Source organism: Dioscorea cayenensis, chromosome 15 (genome assembly GCF_009730915.1).
Source record: "Dioscorea cayenensis subsp. rotundata cultivar TDr96_F1 chromosome 15, TDr96_F1_v2_PseudoChromosome.rev07_lg8_w22 25.fasta, whole genome shotgun sequence".
In the NCBI taxonomy this organism is placed as follows: domain Eukaryota; kingdom Viridiplantae; phylum Streptophyta; class Magnoliopsida; order Dioscoreales; family Dioscoreaceae; genus Dioscorea; species Dioscorea cayenensis.
Window position 1 is genome coordinate 27,318 of NC_052485.1, and position 16,713 is coordinate 44,030.

The 16,713-nt window shown below is 39.2% G+C and overlaps 2 protein-coding genes and 1 long non-coding RNA gene across 5 annotated transcripts; 2 read left to right on the top strand and 1 right to left on the bottom strand.

Moving 5' to 3' along the window:
• Positions 1–243: 243 nt before the first annotated feature.
• LOC120277168 lies at positions 244–1,238 on the top strand. The gene is made up of 3 exons (XR_005541479.1): positions 244–320; positions 451–510; positions 763–1,238. It is a non-coding gene; the product is annotated as an uncharacterized LOC120277168 (long non-coding RNA).
• Positions 1,239–9,063: 7,825 nt separating this feature from the next.
• Positions 9,064–12,234, top strand: LOC120277491 (putative disease resistance protein At1g50180). Its single transcript, XM_039284355.1, has one exon. It carries the CDS (start codon positions 9,243–9,245, stop codon positions 12,117–12,119), a length of 2,877 nt encoding a protein of 958 aa, XP_039140289.1. The 5' UTR covers positions 9,064–9,242; the 3' UTR covers positions 12,120–12,234.
• Positions 12,235–13,472: 1,238 nt separating this feature from the next.
• LOC120277182 (ubiquitin-conjugating enzyme E2-17 kDa-like) lies at positions 13,473–16,247 on the bottom strand. Of its 3 annotated transcripts, XM_039283936.1 has the most exons (5): positions 16,114–16,247; positions 15,425–15,507; positions 14,835–14,893; positions 14,261–14,365; positions 13,473–13,770 (listed from the first exon to the last, which is right to left on the bottom strand). In XM_039283936.1, the coding sequence occupies exons 2-5, from the start codon at positions 15,441–15,443 to the stop codon at positions 13,627–13,629; spliced, it is 327 nt and encodes a 108-aa protein (XP_039139870.1). In that variant the 5' UTR covers positions 15,444–15,507; positions 16,114–16,247; the 3' UTR covers positions 13,473–13,626. The 3 variants fall into 3 exon arrangements, with proteins under 3 accessions (XP_039139870.1, XP_039139871.1, XP_039139869.1); XM_039283937.1 differs by lacking the exon at positions 14,835–14,893 and having other exon boundaries at positions 16,114–16,246; XM_039283935.1 differs by lacking the exons at positions 15,425–15,507; positions 16,114–16,247 and having other exon boundaries at positions 14,835–14,936.
• Positions 16,248–16,713: the final 466 nt, after the last annotated feature.

A 16,713-nucleotide genomic window follows, 5' to 3' on the forward strand; every position in this document is an offset into this window, starting at 1 on the left:
TTGACCATATCAACCGAGATAGCAATGCTATTGCTGACCATCTTGCACATCTCGGACGTCTGAATCCACAGCTTTCCCTATTTTTCCAGGGAAGAGACCGACCCAGATGGCTTGAAGACGCCTGTTCCAATTCCAACTTCTTCTTCTAATTTGGGTCGAGTGATCTTGCTCCGGTGCTCTGCTTATCCTTTTTATTGCTTTCTTCTTCTTCGGGTTCTTGTAACTCCTACTCGCTAAAAATCTTGGTCTCTCCCTCATGTCAAAGGAGGGACTTAGTGAGCACATGGAATCTTACCGGTCATTCTTCTTGCAACCAAAATGTGAGCTCTTTAGTTTTTGTTTTGAACTCACTTTCTTTTTTACAACTTTATGAAACCTTTCAATAAAAAATAACTTCTGAAACCGGTTTTAAGAAGGTTACATGATGGAACTTCTTTGATATCTTACCAGGCTATTTGTGCTGAAAGACAAAGTTAATGTTATGAGTATGCCATATTCTCCTTTTACGAGGTGATTTGTTGCACAAATGGTTTGCCCTTTTTTTTTTTTTCTTTCTGTTTCCTAAAATCTTGTTTACTTCTTTCCTTGAAATTGCATTATCTCGTTTATTAGATGATCTTAATGAAACACTTATTCTCAACAATATTATTGAAATTCTAAATGATCTCAAGAATTCATTGTAAAAACTCACAAATGATTATGACTGAAGAGTCAGCAAATAATTTCGAACTTAATTTTAAAGGAATGCTTGTGTTGCACCAGCACATAGCCAGACGAACCCAGATGTGCCATTGAGGCGAATTGAGCGTGCAACCAAGCGAACAGTCCAGTTTACTGATTTCCATCATGGTTGATTACACTAGTAACCATTAGTATTTTGTTATAATTAATACTGCTGTAATGGGGTGTGACTAGTTGTTATGCTGCTACAGGTAAAGCTGTATGGTGAATTGTAGAGAGAGTTAATCAGTTTACTGATTTCATTATGAATTGATTACTGCAGTAATCATTAATATTTTGTTATAATCAATATTGTTGTAATGGGGTGTGAGTGGTAGTTATGCTACCAGAGGTATATAGTGTTGCGAATGGCAGAGTGGGAATGGTGACAGGCTAATCAAATTCCTGTTAAAAAATGCTCATGTGCCGGAGGCGTGAGAGGATTTGACTGTAAATGGCGGGAGAGGGAGAGAGGAAGCTGATTGGTCCAGCGTGGCGAAAACAAAGAGGGAGAGATGGCTGAGTGATGCTAAATTTACTGGTCTGAAGTCTGGAAGGAGAAAGAACAGAGGAAGAGAGGATGAGATCTAAAGAAGGGATAGAGAAGCAGGAGGAGATAGGGAATAGAAAAAGAGAGAATTATGGAAAATATGGCCAAGATACCCTTCTTCTCATTACCACTCCCCTTATATAGTTGGTTACAAGGAATCTCTATCATTTGTAACTAATTCTCCAGCCTGGCATATCATCAAACACCTGATGTGCCAGGACACCCTCCCTCCATATCATACTAATGTAAAACTATAGCTATTGAGAAATTACAATCATTCATTCAATTATCACTAATTCTCCTTGTATTACCCCTCACATAACAAAGTCCTTGAATTTGTTACTGTGAGTCCCTTGGTTCCTTCTCATGGATCTCCTGAATACACCCTTGAGTGGCCTGGCTGCAACAATTGCCCCCTCTTTTTCAGCATCCTTGTCCTCAAGGATGAAACCTGGAAAAGTCGAGCAAAAATCGTCTTTGTCCTCCCAGGTGGCATCGTCGGCTGATTGTCCCTTCCATTGGATTAAGACCTCCTGGAATGCCCGCCCAGATTTTACAATCTCACGCTGCTTCAATACAGATTCAGGGGTCCGCAATGGATGCTGATCAATAAAATCATCTGGTAATGGATGAATCATCGTGTTGGGATCCCCAATGAACTTTTTCAACTTGGAAACATGAAATACATTGTGCAACTTGGTGGCCTGAGGAAGCTGCAACCTGTATGCAACCGCGCCAATTCTCTCAGTAATCTGAAATGGCCCATAGAACCTCTTGGCCAGTTTATGTGAACTACGCCTCGCGAGGGAGGTCTGGCGGTATGGTTGCAACCTTAATAGCACCCAGTCACCTTGGTTAAATTGGACATCTGTCCTTTTGGCATTGGCTTGGTTACACATTCGCGCCTGAGCGCGTTTTAAATTCTCCCGCAAAACTGAAAGTATCCCAGAGCGTTCCGAGAGAATCTCATCCACTGCTGCAACCGAGGACGTTCCGACCAAGTAATCTTGCAATGAAGGAGGCGCTCGTCCAAACACCGCCTCATACGGAGTCATTTTGATTGCTGAATGCCATGATGAGTTGTAATGCCACTCCGCCCAGTGTAAATACTTGGTCCATTGTCGAGGGTGATCAGAGGTGAAACACCTCAAGTAGTCCTCTAGATACCGATTTAAAACCTCTGTTTGGCCATCTGTTTGTGGATGGTATGCGCTGCTTGTGGCAAGCATCGTTCCTTGGAGTGTAAACAACGCTCGCCAGAATTTGCTCATGAAGATAGGATCTCGATCAGAGATAATTTGGGCCGGCGGACCATGTAATTTGATCACATCCCGATCCAACAGCTCAGCAACCTGTGGCGCAGTGAAAGTCGGCCCCAATGCAGAGAAATGTCCTTGCTTAGACAACCAATCAACAACAACCATGACCATCATTTTTCCTCCTGAAGGAGGCAAGCCAGTGATAAAATCCATTGACACCGAGTGCCAAATTTTCCCTGGAATTGGCAGCGGTTGCAGTAATCCGTAAGGTGCTATGTTCAATGGTTTGACCCCCTGACACTCAACACACTTGGAGACAAAGTCGCGCACCGTGCTGCGAAGTTCCGGCCAAAAAAACATACTCGCCACACGAGCTGTTGTCCTCTGTGTTCCTGCATGTCCACCAGCGGGGGTCGAATGGAAATCGGCAACAAGGAGCAGTTGAAGAGCTGAATTGGCGGGAACCCAAATCCTCCCTTTAAAAAACAACAAGCCCTCCCTGACCCGGAAGTTAGGATGTTTCCCTGGATTACTTGTGACTGATTCCAATAGTGCCACCGTATCCGGATGGGATTTATAAGCCTACCGAATAGCATCCCATAGAATCGGTTGGGGATGCGATTCCGAGAACAGAGCATTGCAAGATACTCGAGCTACTCGCGAGAGCGCATCAGCTGGGCCATTGAGAATGCCGGGCTTGTATTCTATATCAAAGTCAAACCCTACCAACTTGTAAAGCCATCTTTGCTGCTTCGGTGTCTGAATTGTCTGATGCATCAATGCGCGCAGGCTCTGGTGATCTGTTTGAATAGTAAACCGGCGTCCCAGTAGATATTGACGCCATTTCTTCACAGCCTCGGTGATGGCAAACATCTCCCTGGCATAGGTTGATGCTGCTTGGAGTCTGGATGTCAATTGTTTATTATAGTATGCAATGGGATGTCCATTTTGAAGAAGAATCGCTCCTACTCCAGTCCCAGAAGCATCCGTTTGTATAACAAACGGCTGAGTGAAATCGGGTAATTGCAATACTGGTGTTTGGGTGAGTGCATACTGGAGTTCCTGAAAAGCCTGAGTTGCTGTCGCTGACCAGACAAAGGCATCTTTTCTGAGAAGCTCTGTCAAAGGTGCTGCTAATTTGGAGTAATTAGCAACAAATCTTCGGTAATACCCGCAAAGCCCCAGGAATCCCCTGAGCGCCTTAATGTTTCCCGGAATTGGCCACTCCTTGATCGCCCGAATCTTGTCAGGATCTACAGCGACTCCTTCGCCGGAGATCACATGGCCCAGATAGCCAATTGTTGTGCAGCCGAATTCACATTTAGAAATCTTGGCAAAGAGCCGGTGAAGTCGTAGTTGGGAAAAGACCTCACGAATGTGCCGCAAATGTGAATTCCAATCCGGGCTGTAGACGAGAATGTCATCAAACAAAATTAGGACAAATTTACGGAGGACTTGCCTGAATGTTGAATTCATAAGGGATTGAAAGGTCGACGGCGCGTTTGTCAATCCGAACGGCATCACGAGAAACTCGTAGTGGCCTTCGTGTGTCCGGAATGCTGTCTTCTCTACGTCTTCGGGATGAATTCTAACTTGGTGGTACCCGGCCCGAAGATCAAGCTTGGAGAAAACCTTGGCGCCATTCACCTCATCAAGGAGCTCCTCCACTGTGGGAATGGGAAAACGGTCCTTCACCGTCACGGCATTCAGCGCTCTGTAGTCGACGCAGAATCGCCAAGTACCATCTTTTTTCTTCACAAGGAGCACCGGCGATGAGAATGGGCTGGTGCTCGGTCTAATGATGCCCTCTGCTAGCATCTCCCCCACCAATTTCTCAATTTCAGACTTCTGAAAGTGTGGATATCGGTACGGCTTAACGTTCACCGGGTTGGATCCGGAGATCAAAGGAATGCGGTGATCGTGTTTCCTCGCCGGCGGTAGGCCAGTCGGGGCGGTGAAGATATCTTCATTCTCTCTGAGAATCTTTGTTAGGCCATCGAGGAAGACGACCGGGGCATTTGATCCGAATTTAGGAAATGGGTCCATGTGAGTTGGTTCAACCGTGAGTTGGAAGAACTGTGATGTGTTTGGGTCTGATTTTCTGAAAGAAGCGGGCCTAGCCACATCATATTGTAACTGACCCAACCCTTGAAGTCGGACCCGTTGGCCCAAATAATCAAACTCCATGTGCATCTCGGTGTAGTCGAATATAACCGGTCCAAATTGACGTAGCCACTGCACCCCCAAAACAATGTCTGCACCATAGATTGGAAGTAAAATCAAGTCTACTGTGAATGTGGTCTCACCCAACCGTAACTTGATTTCAGAGCACGACCCCATACTTGGAACAGCATCCCCATTTCCTACAGTGACTCGCAGGCTATGAGCTGGATTAACAACCAGGTGAAGATGATTGGCCAGCTTTGTTTGCACAAAATTGTTTGTTGATCCTCCATCAATAAGAACGATGACTCCTTGGCCGTTGATCGTTCCCGCGATCTTCAGGGTTGATGGGACCACTTGCCCAGTAAGAGCATGGAATGAAATACCCGGTGAATCAGTGGATCCTTGTACTTCCCGTTCCTCTGTCTCCGGCAATTGCAATTCCGGAGATGGAGATTCCGGTAGCAGTACGTCCTCCATCGAAGGATCCTCCTCCTCCACTAGTAAACAAAGGAATTGAGCTGGTTTACATCGGTGGCCGGGAGTGAACTTGGCGTCACAATTATAACAAAGTCCCTTCTCTCGCCGGGCCGCCATTTCTGCCGTCGTGAGACGCTTGATAGGCAAGGGTGCAGCGCGTTGAGCTGGAGGGTTAGTTACTGATTAATGAGCATGCTGTGTAAGCAATGGTACATGAGGACGATGGAACGGGACCCGATTCACTCCAGATCTGCTTGCCCGTAGCTTATCATCTACCAGCTTCGCCATGCCGACGGCGTCATGAAGATCACTGGGCTTCAGTAAGTAGAGTTCACTCTGGATGTCTTCACGGAGTCCTGATAAAAAACAATTTAAGAGACTTCGTTGGCTCAGACCAGTGACCCTAGTGGACAGACATTCAAATTCCTGCAAATAAGCCATAAGAGATGATGACTGTTTGAGCTTGAAGAGGGTCGCCTCATGGTTCATGTATGAAGACAGGACCAAATCGGGAGCTCGATTTTTGCGAGCAAAAATCGTTCCAATTTATAGTGACCCGTCGGATGGAGCCACTCGGAACCACTGCAGAGCGGGGACTGACCATATAGAACGCCGCAATGTCAAGGCGTTGATCTTCAGGAATTTGGTGGAAAGTGAAGAAATGATTGATCTGAAATAACCATCCAAGGATGTTTTCTCCGGCAAAGAAAGGAACCTCGATTGCTGGTAATCGGGTTGATGGCATAGAAGGCTGAGATCTCACCGAAGATGACAAGTGGGATGAGAATTGGTGTTGTGAGGTACCTGAATTATGGATCGGTAACGGCAGAAGGGGTGGGGAAGAGATCGGGGGTCTATCGATCTGCTGTAACTTGAGCATCATCTCCGCCATCACCGTCTGTTGGGCAGCCAACGAGCTTCTAAGAATATCGACAGATTCCTCGTGACTCTTCTTCATCACCTCGAACGTCTCCGAATGTTGCTGGACTGTCGAACAGAGCGTCTCGAGTTGTGGAAATACCGAATCGAAACGAGCGAGTTGCTCAGCCATCGAAGACAGTTGCTCCTCCATAGCTCTCGCTCTGGTCTTCATTCCATCCGCCATCTGGAATCTCTCAATGAAAGCACCAAATTGATGCTAAATTTACTGGTCTGAAGTCTGGAAGGAGAAAGAACAGAGGAAGAGAGGATGAGATCTAAAGAAGGGATAGAGAAGCAGGAGGAGATAGGGAATAGAAAAAGAGAGAATTATGGAAAATATGGCCAAGATACCCTTCTTCTCATTACCACTCCCCTTATATAGTTGGTTACAAGGAATCTCTATCATTTGTAACTAATTCTCCAGCCTGGCATATCATCAAACACCTGATGTGCCAGGACACCCTCCCTCCATATCATACTAATGTAAAACTATAGCTATTGAGAAATTACAATCATTCATTCAATTATCACTAATTCTCCTTGTATTACCCCTCACATAACAAAGTCCTTGAATTTGTTACTGTGAGTCCCTTGGTTCCTTCTCATGGATCTCCTGAATACACCCTTGAGTGGCCTGCCTGCAACACTGAGCAACTGTTTGGCAGGGTTTGTTATGCCAGCATGGCTCGGTTAAAAAGGGGAGCAATGGAAGAGCAAAAGGGGAAGAAGAAATAGAAAAAAGGGCTTGGCTTGCGGAACAGCTAGGAGAGTGTGACAGAAATTCCGGTGATCAGAAGCAGGTTGGAAGTCATTCTCATTTATCTCTTGTTAAGAAGAACTCTATGTTGCTTGGTGTGATGTTTAAACTATATTGAATTATTGTTGCTGATTATCTGTTCTTAATTTTATTCCATAGACTCTTATGAGTATTTGTGTGAATCTGGATGATCATTCATGATTTCTGATTTAATGCTGAGAAACAGTAATCTCTTATAGCTCTATATCTGAGAATTTGTGATTCATTCATGATAAACATGATATATCTGTACTGTTGAGTGTTGAGTGAGATCTAGCTCAACAGGGTTGAAACATTACATACAGCTGTATGGTGAGTTGTAGAGAGAGTCATGACAAAGTGGCAAAGTTGTTACAACGGTGTTATATGAATCAATGAATGAGAGACAGAGGACAGGATTGTTCTCTAAGTTTCTCTCTCTGTTTATCTCATCACCCCTGTTTCCTTTGAAAATCCTCCTCTGCAACAGCATAACAAGTTAGGAACCAAGCAACAGATATGTTGCCAACTAAGCATACCATATTGTTTCCTAGTACAAAGGGAGAGAGTTAAATGGGGTGGCGGATACTCTGGTCGATTAAACCCGGGTGTCAGTCTTTACCATAAGGGTTGTGATCTACCACACTGGTTGATGTTAGTTACTCAACAGAGTGGGCTTATGTTTTGAGTTTTTATTTTGTTTCTCTTTTTGTTGTTTTTGTTGTAGCAGTTTTTTCTACTCATTTGTAATATATATATATATATATATATGTATGTATATAGAAAAGTAGCAAAGAATACTTTGTCCAAGAGGCATATGCCTTTTGCTTGAAGGGAGTCAGGAATCAAGAGTAGTTCCATTCTTTCTTTTTTTTTTTTCTTTATCTTTATTCTCTATTACTCTTTAAAAAAGTTAAAGAATAAGAAAATGAGACTTGAGTAGCCTCTAAGATAGGAATCATATGCAATCCATGAGAATACTTGGTTAAAGAGGCTTGTGTCTTGAAATAGAGGCTTGTGTCTTTTGCTTGAAGGAAGTTAGAAGCCAAGAGTAGCTCCTTTCTTTATTTCATTCTTTATCTTTATTCTCTATCTTTAAAAAAAGTTAAAGGATAAGACATAAGACATAATTTTTTTTAAAAAAAAAGAAAAAAGAAAAAAGAAAAAAAGAAAATGAGACATGAGCGACCTCCAGGGGTGGAGCTACATTGATTTATGTGGGGTCAAATGACCCCACAAAAATTTTGGAAATATTTAAAATATTATATATATATAAATTATTTTTGTGAAAATTTGTAAATGAACACATAAGATTAGAAAATTAGGGGTTAATGTGCAAAAAGAAATTAAGAAAACTTATGGGTTATTATATAAAAATTAAAATTAAAAAGACCCATATTTTTTTTTAACAACTTTAGAAAATATAAAACTGAAATCATTTTTTTATCTTCATTATTATCAATATTTTCAATCTGCTCTAATATTATGTTGCTTAATTTTTTTTAATTCAAAAATTAACTCTTGATCTTAATATGATTTTTTTAACCATCCAAACTACATCAAATAGTTTGATTAAGTTTTAATATGAGTTTAAATTTTTAGACTTTTGAATTAATTTTTTAATATTAGTTTTTAAACAAAATTTTTTGGTTTTTTTTATTATTTAAAAATTTATATTGTTTTAACATAATAATTTTATATATGCTTGTACATATACATGTTTCTTTTATATCATACGTAGTGGCATTATGTTTATATATTGACACCATTTAACAAATTATCTGGCTCCGCCACTGGCGACCTCTAAGCTAAGAATCAAATGCAATCCAATTTAATACTCAAGAGGCGCTTGACAGGTTAGGAACTAACCATTAGAGATGGTTTGATTAAATAAATAACTAGCTTTATTGATCAAACTAAATGTTAGATGAGACTTTCAAACAAAACTCTCCAACATTTTACTTTGTTTACCTCGTGAGTTGTACTTTTCGAAACCCTCTACTTCTTTTTTTCAATAAAGTAGTGGTTTATCCACTTTTATCAAAAACTCTCCAACATAAACCCGGAAAATTTTTCTTTGCAGCAAGGTAGCGGAGAATAATTGGTCGAAGAGGCAAATGCCTTTTCTTTTTATAAAATCAGGTACCAGAAGTAATTCATTTTTTTTTTAAAAAAAATTATATTCTCTGTTTGGGAATAAAAAAAAGTAAAAGAAAAGAGAATGAGTTTTGAGCGACCTCTAAGCTGAAAATCATATGCACCTCCTCTTGTGTTGTGTACCTGCCACTCTGTTTGGGAACTCATCACAACATAAACATAGAACCTGATCTGAGGGAGGATACTGGATACATCATCAGATCTCATTAATTGTGAGATGGCGCAAAGCATAGTCTCAACTGTTGTTGGAAAACTAGGCGAGCTTCTGATCAAAGAAGTGAACTTCCTCCAAGGAGTAGCTGAGGAGTTGACATCCCTCCAGAGTGAGTTCCAATGGTTTCAGGCCTTCCTCAAAGATGCTGATGCTACTATCCAAGGAGGCAACGAGAGGGCCAAGACTTGGGTGAACCAGGTGCGAGATGTTGCTTATGACGCCGAGGACATCATCGACACTTACATCTTCAAGATTCATCAACACCGCCGAGGATCCCATGGATGCTTGTTCTCTTCGTTAATGACAACATATGCTTGTCATCCTTCCAGACTAACAATCCTCCATAACCTTGGCAATGAGATTGTCAAGGTCAAGAGGAGAGCTGAGGAGATCTCTGCTAATCGATCCAAGTATGGCATCGATAGCGTTGGTGCTACTACTTCTTCCTGCTCATTGACGTCCAATGAAACAAGACTACCTTTGAGCTGGAAGCAGACTCCGGTTGTGGAGGAAGTTGATGTCATTGGTTTTGATGAGGATGTCAAGAAATTGGTACAACTGTTACTGGTGGAAGATCAAGGTACACAAGATACACAGCGACGGAGACCTGTGATATCAATCGTGGGCATGGGAGGCTTGGGCAAGACCACTCTTGCCAAAAAGGTTTTCTCTAACCCCACAATCAAGCAGCATTTTGCTTGTCATGCGTGGGTCTATGTCTCTCAAGCTTATACAGATCGAGAGCTTGTGGAGTCCATCGCTAAGCAACTCATGGTCGTTGGCGAAATGAGGATGAATAAACTGACCGATGAGGAGCTGAAGAAGATGGTTTCTGATCACTTGAAAGAAAAAAAATACTTGGTGGTGACTGATGATGTATGGACCCGAAGAGCTTGGGACAACATCAAAGAGATGCTGCCTGTAGAGATGGTGAATGGAAGTAAGGTGTTGCTAACTACTCGTAACAGAGAAGTTGCATTGCATGCAGATAGACAGAGCCCTCCTTTTGATCTCAAGCTCTTGGGAGAAGAAGAGAGTTGGGAGTTGTTCTGCAAGAAGGCAATTCCAACAAAGTGCAGCAAGAATTGTCCTCCAAAATTGGAGACAATAGGAAGGCAGATGGTGGAAAAATGCGGTGGCTTACCTCTTGCTATCGTTGTGTTGGGAGGTCTAGCAATGAGGAAAGAGCAGTCTGAAGAGGAATGGAGAAAGTTGCTCAAGAGTGTGAGTTGGCAACTAAGAGAAGGTGAAGACCAGATCTCCAAAATATTAGCTCATAGCTACCACCATCTTCCCTACTACATGAAGCCCTGCTTTCTCTACTTTGCAATGTTCCCTGAGGATTCTCTCATTAATGCCAAAGATCTAATGCTAAAGTGGATAGCAGAAGGGTTTATAGAATCCAGAGGTGAAGAAACAATGGAGGAAGTCGCAGAGGAATACTTGGAGGAGTTGGTGCATAGGAGTCTGATTCAAGTGGCGGAGAGAAATTCATTGGGAGGCATTGATTATTGTCGAATCCATGATCTTCTTCTTGACTTGGCCATCTCTGAAGCCAAAGGTACAAACTTTCTCCTTGTTACTAAGACCATTAGTAATAATAATAATGAGGGGAATATTATTACTTTGCAAAAGACTCGTCGACTTGCTCTCCATGATAAACACAGTTTGGATATAGCTCAGCAATATCCAACTGACTCTACTCGAAGCCTACGGACTGTAACTCTCTTTGGTTCAGATCCATGGAATTCAAACCTAGTTTCTTTATGTGACAAATTTTTAACAGCAATAGTGAGGCATTTTGTGCTTGGGGGGCTTCTATATGATTATGTAGATCATAATCATCCCGGGCTATTTATGAGTTTCCAAATACCCCAAATTCTAATCAGCATGAAGCTGATTAGGGTCATAGATCTCCGCAATCTACAAATAATTGTACCTGATGCTATTGGGGAGCTGATTCATTTAAGGTACTTGAATGTACGTGTTGTACGATCCAAGCCGCTTCCATCTTCCATTGGTGAACTCACCAATTTGCAGACACTTCAAATTCGGAACATATATTTTACCACCGAGCTACCAAGTGAAATATGGAAAAGTAATTTAAGGCATCTTAAATGTTACCCATGTTCAATCAAGGGACAACCATCAGTTAACAACCTGGCAAATCTTCAGACTCTTTCAAGCATTACGGCAGGAAAATGGCTATATAAGGGATTACATAAGATGACCAATTTGAGGAACTTGAGCATTGGTGATATTAACAACTCTCACGGAAAAGCGTTGTCAGACTTTCTTGGTAAACAAAACAATCTCATTGAATTGGAGTTAATGGCAAAGCTTCCATCATATGAACATGAAATACCAACCTCAATACTTACGGCGTCCCATCATAAGCATCTCCGATGTGTTTCTTTGGCAGCAAAATTAGAAAGACTCCCTGATGTCAACACTCAATGTCTTCTGACAAACCTCATCAAGCTTGCCTTACGATCCTCATTCCTTGTGGAGGATCCACTTGTGACGTTGGGAAAACTTGATAACCTTCAAGTTCTTGAGTTATGGAAAGATGCTTTTGTTGGGAAGGAGATGATTTGTTTGGAGAAAGGGTTTCCTCAGTTGAAGAGGTTAGAATTTGGTGATTTGGATTCATTAGAAGAGTGGAAAATAGAGGATGAAGCCATGCCCAGGCTTAGGAAATTGAAAATTAGTGTTTGTGAGAAGTTGGTGATGCTCCCTCATGGCCTTGGAAGGATTACCAGTCTACAAGAGTTGGACGTGAGATTCATGCCTAATGCGTTTAACCAGAGATTGAAAGAAAATGATGGTGAGGACTGGGATAAGGTCCGACACGTACCTTCTGTTAAGGTACGGCCCTGAAGCACTTAATTATTGTTATTAATGTGTGTGTTTTTTTGTTCCAAACTTGTGTAGCATTACAAGTCAACTCAACATGTAATAGAACATGAGATGGCTCAATTTTTCTCCTTTCAGACCACTTACTTGATGCTTATTAGTTTTCTCTTTTGTATTGATTTTTTTTTTTTTAAATTTTATTTTTGTAGCATTGCAATGCAACTCAACATGTAACAGAACTAGATAAGATTCACTTTTTCTTCTTTGAGTTTTGAAAAGTTGGAAATAATAGTGACAAAAGAAAATTTAATTTTTTTATTCTTTTGTTTTTGTTTTTGTTTTTAAAGACCATGACATACTAGAAACTAAGTCATAAAAGAAGACCAATTAAAGTGTTATTTTTTTTATAAAAATCCACATTCTATTATTGTGCTGACTATGGCGTGTAACTTTCTGGCATTCTAACTGTATGGTAATGATTCAAGAAGCACAATTACTTAAGCCGCAGAAGAATAAAAAGTAATGATTTAATCAAATTTGACTAGTTACTGTAATAGATTTAGTGAGTGTTAAAATTTTATATGTATTGATAAGTAATAATCTATGCTAGATTTTCGCAAACTTGATTCTATTAATCATTCGTGATTTAATTTGAAATTCTAAATGATCTCAAACAAACAACCTAATATAATATATAAAAGTTGATATACTAATATGTCGAACACCCCATCTCAAATTTGAAGTAAATCAAAACCACAATGAGAATAAAAAAACAAAAAAATATTATTTAAATATCACATGAAAAACAGCCATAAAAAAACTACTAAGAATGGCATCGTCACAAAAGACATGAGTAGGTTGTTTTCATAGAGATCAGGAGTAGGCTAGCAATAGTAGATCAAAAAACTACACATGCAATGACGATCACCAAAGGAGGGGTTTTGCATCCGACGTTAACAAACGTTAAAATCACACAAACCACAGCCATGAATTTCTTTAATAGGTTGTTTCTCATTTAATTTTTATTTAATTTTATTTATTTTAACTGTCCCAATCTCCTCACAAGATTTAAGTGAAACTTGTGTCACATTTTCATGCCCTCTCATTCCCTGTCTCATAGAAAAAGCATTAATTATAGTTACATTTATTTAAAAAAAAATTCCAAGAATAGGCCCTTTCTCTCGAGTTTCAAGCCCAAAAAAACACAATTGACCAGCACAAATTTAAATCTTGGATGCTTCTGCTCCTTCTAACCAAAACAGAAAAACCAAAAAGTAGTAGTACCAAAAATAAATAATGCGAGGAACAAGTGGCTATTCAAAGGACAAATTAAACTGCAAAAAGTCTCATGCAGCCAGAAGGTTATTTTCAGAGACATTGCAAACAAAAGCCACAACATAATTACCAGTTTTTAGTCACCATAATATATATATAGTTGATACCATCTAACAGAAAAAAACACTAGACAAAACTATATATGCATTCATAATAAATTAAAACTAGAAGCCATAGTTCAGGGCCTTCTTTCTCTCTACCCCATGGCATACTTCTGAGTCCAGGAGCGAGCAGTGGACTCATATTTCGCTCTGTCAGTCTTGTACATGTGTGCGATCTCAGGCACCAGCGGATCATCCGGGTCTGGGTCCGTTAGAAGTGAGCAGATTGATAAGAGAACCTTCAAAAATCACACAGAACAATTAAAACAAAATCACGGTATCTTCATTCTGATTAAACATAACAGCATGGCTAATTTTAATTAGCTAGCACTTGGAAAAACTAAGCTCAACTCCTAATGGAAACTTATTAAGTTTTGAAACTAGTGCGAGGTTGTATCTGTGAAATAATTTGGACATCGATGATTAAAGTAACCAAGGTTAAGATGCAGAAAGGTCTCATTTCTGAAGGTAACAAGCAAAGTAACTTGTTCAGAAACTTCAGACACTCAAAAGGATATCAAGTATATTACATGCTAACATACCCTCGTACAAGCTGAGTAGACTTAAAATAATTTAACAGCAGAGACTTGAGAATGCAATTTCCAAAATAGGAGCCTTTTTTTTCAGTCGAGGTGGATTGACATAATTCATATTTTTAAGGAAGAAGACCATAACTTTCATAACATTTTTAATATGCATAAAATATTCAAGTTATAGGAAGTAAATTACCTTGGATATGGTCAGGGCAGGACTCCACTGTTCCTTGAGGATGTCCAGGCAGATGCTCCCATTACTATCAATGTTTGGATGAAAAAACTTGGTGCCGAAAGAGACCTAAAGATGAAAAACCTATTCAGTTATTGGTCCAAAATAAATCACAAGAGATAATAGTCAAATAATAGATAAATCATGCACGTGCTACTAACAAGTATTAGAGTTGCTAGAAACGAAAGCAGTGGTTATGAAAAGGTTATATATGAAGATGCATATATGTTAGACATCAGATTCACAATTTATTCATGAAATCCTCTAACTCGACTCATATGTCGAAAGCCAGTGCATTTGATTATAGTAAACAGTGCAACAATATATGACTAAAGTCCAAGAACTTAGGTTCTTAAATGCAATTGTCAGCATAATCAATACAGCTATGATAAGAAATCCATAATACACATAATAAAAAAAAATTAAAAAAAAACCTATTGTACGAAAATTTAACAGGATCAATTCCCTTTCCTTGACAGCGAAGGCAATATAAGTTGATGTAAATGCACGAAACCACGTCTAGGACAAGAAGCATTATCTTCGGAAGTTTAGATGAGTAATCTGGTTGAAAATGAATTGAAACAGAAAGCACACCACCTGCAAATGGACTATCAGCAGGCCCCATAATCAAGCAGAGCATGTAAAACAAATAAACAAAAATCAACAAGGTCGCTGTCCAACATGATCAAACTGAATTTTCCTTAACTTCTTTCATTTTTGTAACCAATAATCTGATCTACGCCAAATTTAGTTTGAAGTGCGGAAATTCAAACCCACTTCATTAATATTCAAGCCCAACAGATATGGGAGACACAGACTAAAAATTGGTTTTCCATAAAACATTCAACTTCCTTTTAGACATTAAGCAACTGACATGTTTAATCAAGTGCCTTATATCAATTCAAGAAAATCCTCAATCATAGTGGATTTAAGCAAAGAAACCACCAGAGGAACAAATTCAAGAGATATGCGTAGGATAATATTTTGTAGCAGACAACTAACATGATTAGAAAATATAAACTTGGATTAAGGCTTTGTAGTAAAAATACTTTTTAATTCATCCTCCAAGCCCAGAAAAATGAAATCATAATAATATAACAAGAAAAAGCAAAGGAACATTTTACTGACCATGAAGAGCTGCGACCATATTAAAATATGATGATATGACTGCATTTACATTAGATGTTATAGCCCAACAACAAACCTGGAGACTAAGAGAAATAGAAGGGACTACAACATATTAATAAAATAATTAAAAAAATAGCCCACAAGGAGTAGACTTAATGAAACCATCTGTCATCTTCAACATAAACATGGCAAACTGTAAAAACCCATAGTTTCTATGTAACCACAAAAATAGAGCAAGAACTAATAATTATGAGGTCCTCACAAAGATAAGATGATCACAAAGCCTAGTCAAAGCATTACTTCTAAGACACATCTAATAAATTCAACAAGCCATACTACTAAAATAGATGATCTGAGATACACATTTTCAAAAGATTTTATAAAAAATAAACTTGATGAAAGAATAAAATAAAATAAAATAAATCCTCTTGCCAAAGTTTAATTAAGCCATCACATGAACAAGTTCAAAATAGAGATCTCAAGTTAAGAAGGCAAGATTCTTAAAAGACATAGAATACAAAATACATACAAAAAAGAATACAAGATGTGAAGGAGCATGAATTCATCCCAAAATAAAAACGCCAAATTAAGAACATTTCATTCATCCAAAACAAAAGAGATCTGAAATTCAATTAAAAGAACATCATCAAATCCAAAAAAAATAAAAAAAAGAGAGGAGAAGGGCATACTCTAGATCAGGAGGTGATATGCTTGTCCAATTGAGCAAAGACGGTGGAGCAACGGCAAAATAATGAAAACATCGGTACTGGCTATGACCAAGGAGACCGAGATGGGAGCTCTCGAGTGTGATTTGTGAGGATTTGAAAATAAAAAAATATGGTATTTATCCATTTATTGGGGATAAAAAAATAATTTTACTTACCAGTAATATCCAACCCCTTGACTTTGAGTGGAATTAGCATGCTGGGTTTTTGGGATTCTATTTCCCCCACATTCCTTTCCTAAGAAGTTTGGTAGATACGTAAGCAAGCAATTACTTTTTTTTTTTTTATTTATTACCTTCTTTCTTCCTTCTTTTTATATACATCTACAAACGTCCACCTTAAACCGTTGGACGATTTGTAATTTTGATGCAATTCATTCAGGATTCTCATCCAAACTATATTGTAATTCTGATGCAATTCATTCTTAAAATTCTCATCAAAGCTATACTGTACTGATGAATGGTATTATTGTGTTTATGACTTAATATAGTGAACATTGATATATACAATATTTTGATCTGAACCATCAATGATCGTAACAATAACTCAATCTATAAAAAAACT

What these genes read in the sequence shown, in the direction of transcription:
- LOC120277182 (XM_039283935.1), bottom strand. Translation starts at nt 14,936, where the DNA reads ATGCTCTGCTTGATTATGGGGCCTGCTGATAGTCCATTTGCAGGTGGT. An exon ending in ACTCATCTAAACTTCCGAAG is followed by an intron (nt 14,366 to 14,834) that starts ATAATGCTTCTT and finishes TTTCATCTTTAG; the next exon opens with GTCTCTTTCGGCACCAAGTT. An exon ending in CTGCCCTGACCATATCCAAG is followed by an intron (nt 13,771 to 14,260) that starts GTAATTTACTTC and finishes TGATTTTTGAAG; the next exon opens with GTTCTCTTATCAATCTGCTC.
- LOC120277491 (XM_039284355.1), top strand. Translation starts at nt 9,243, where the DNA reads ATGGCGCAAAGCATAGTCTCAACTGTTGTTGGAAAACTAGGCGAGCTT.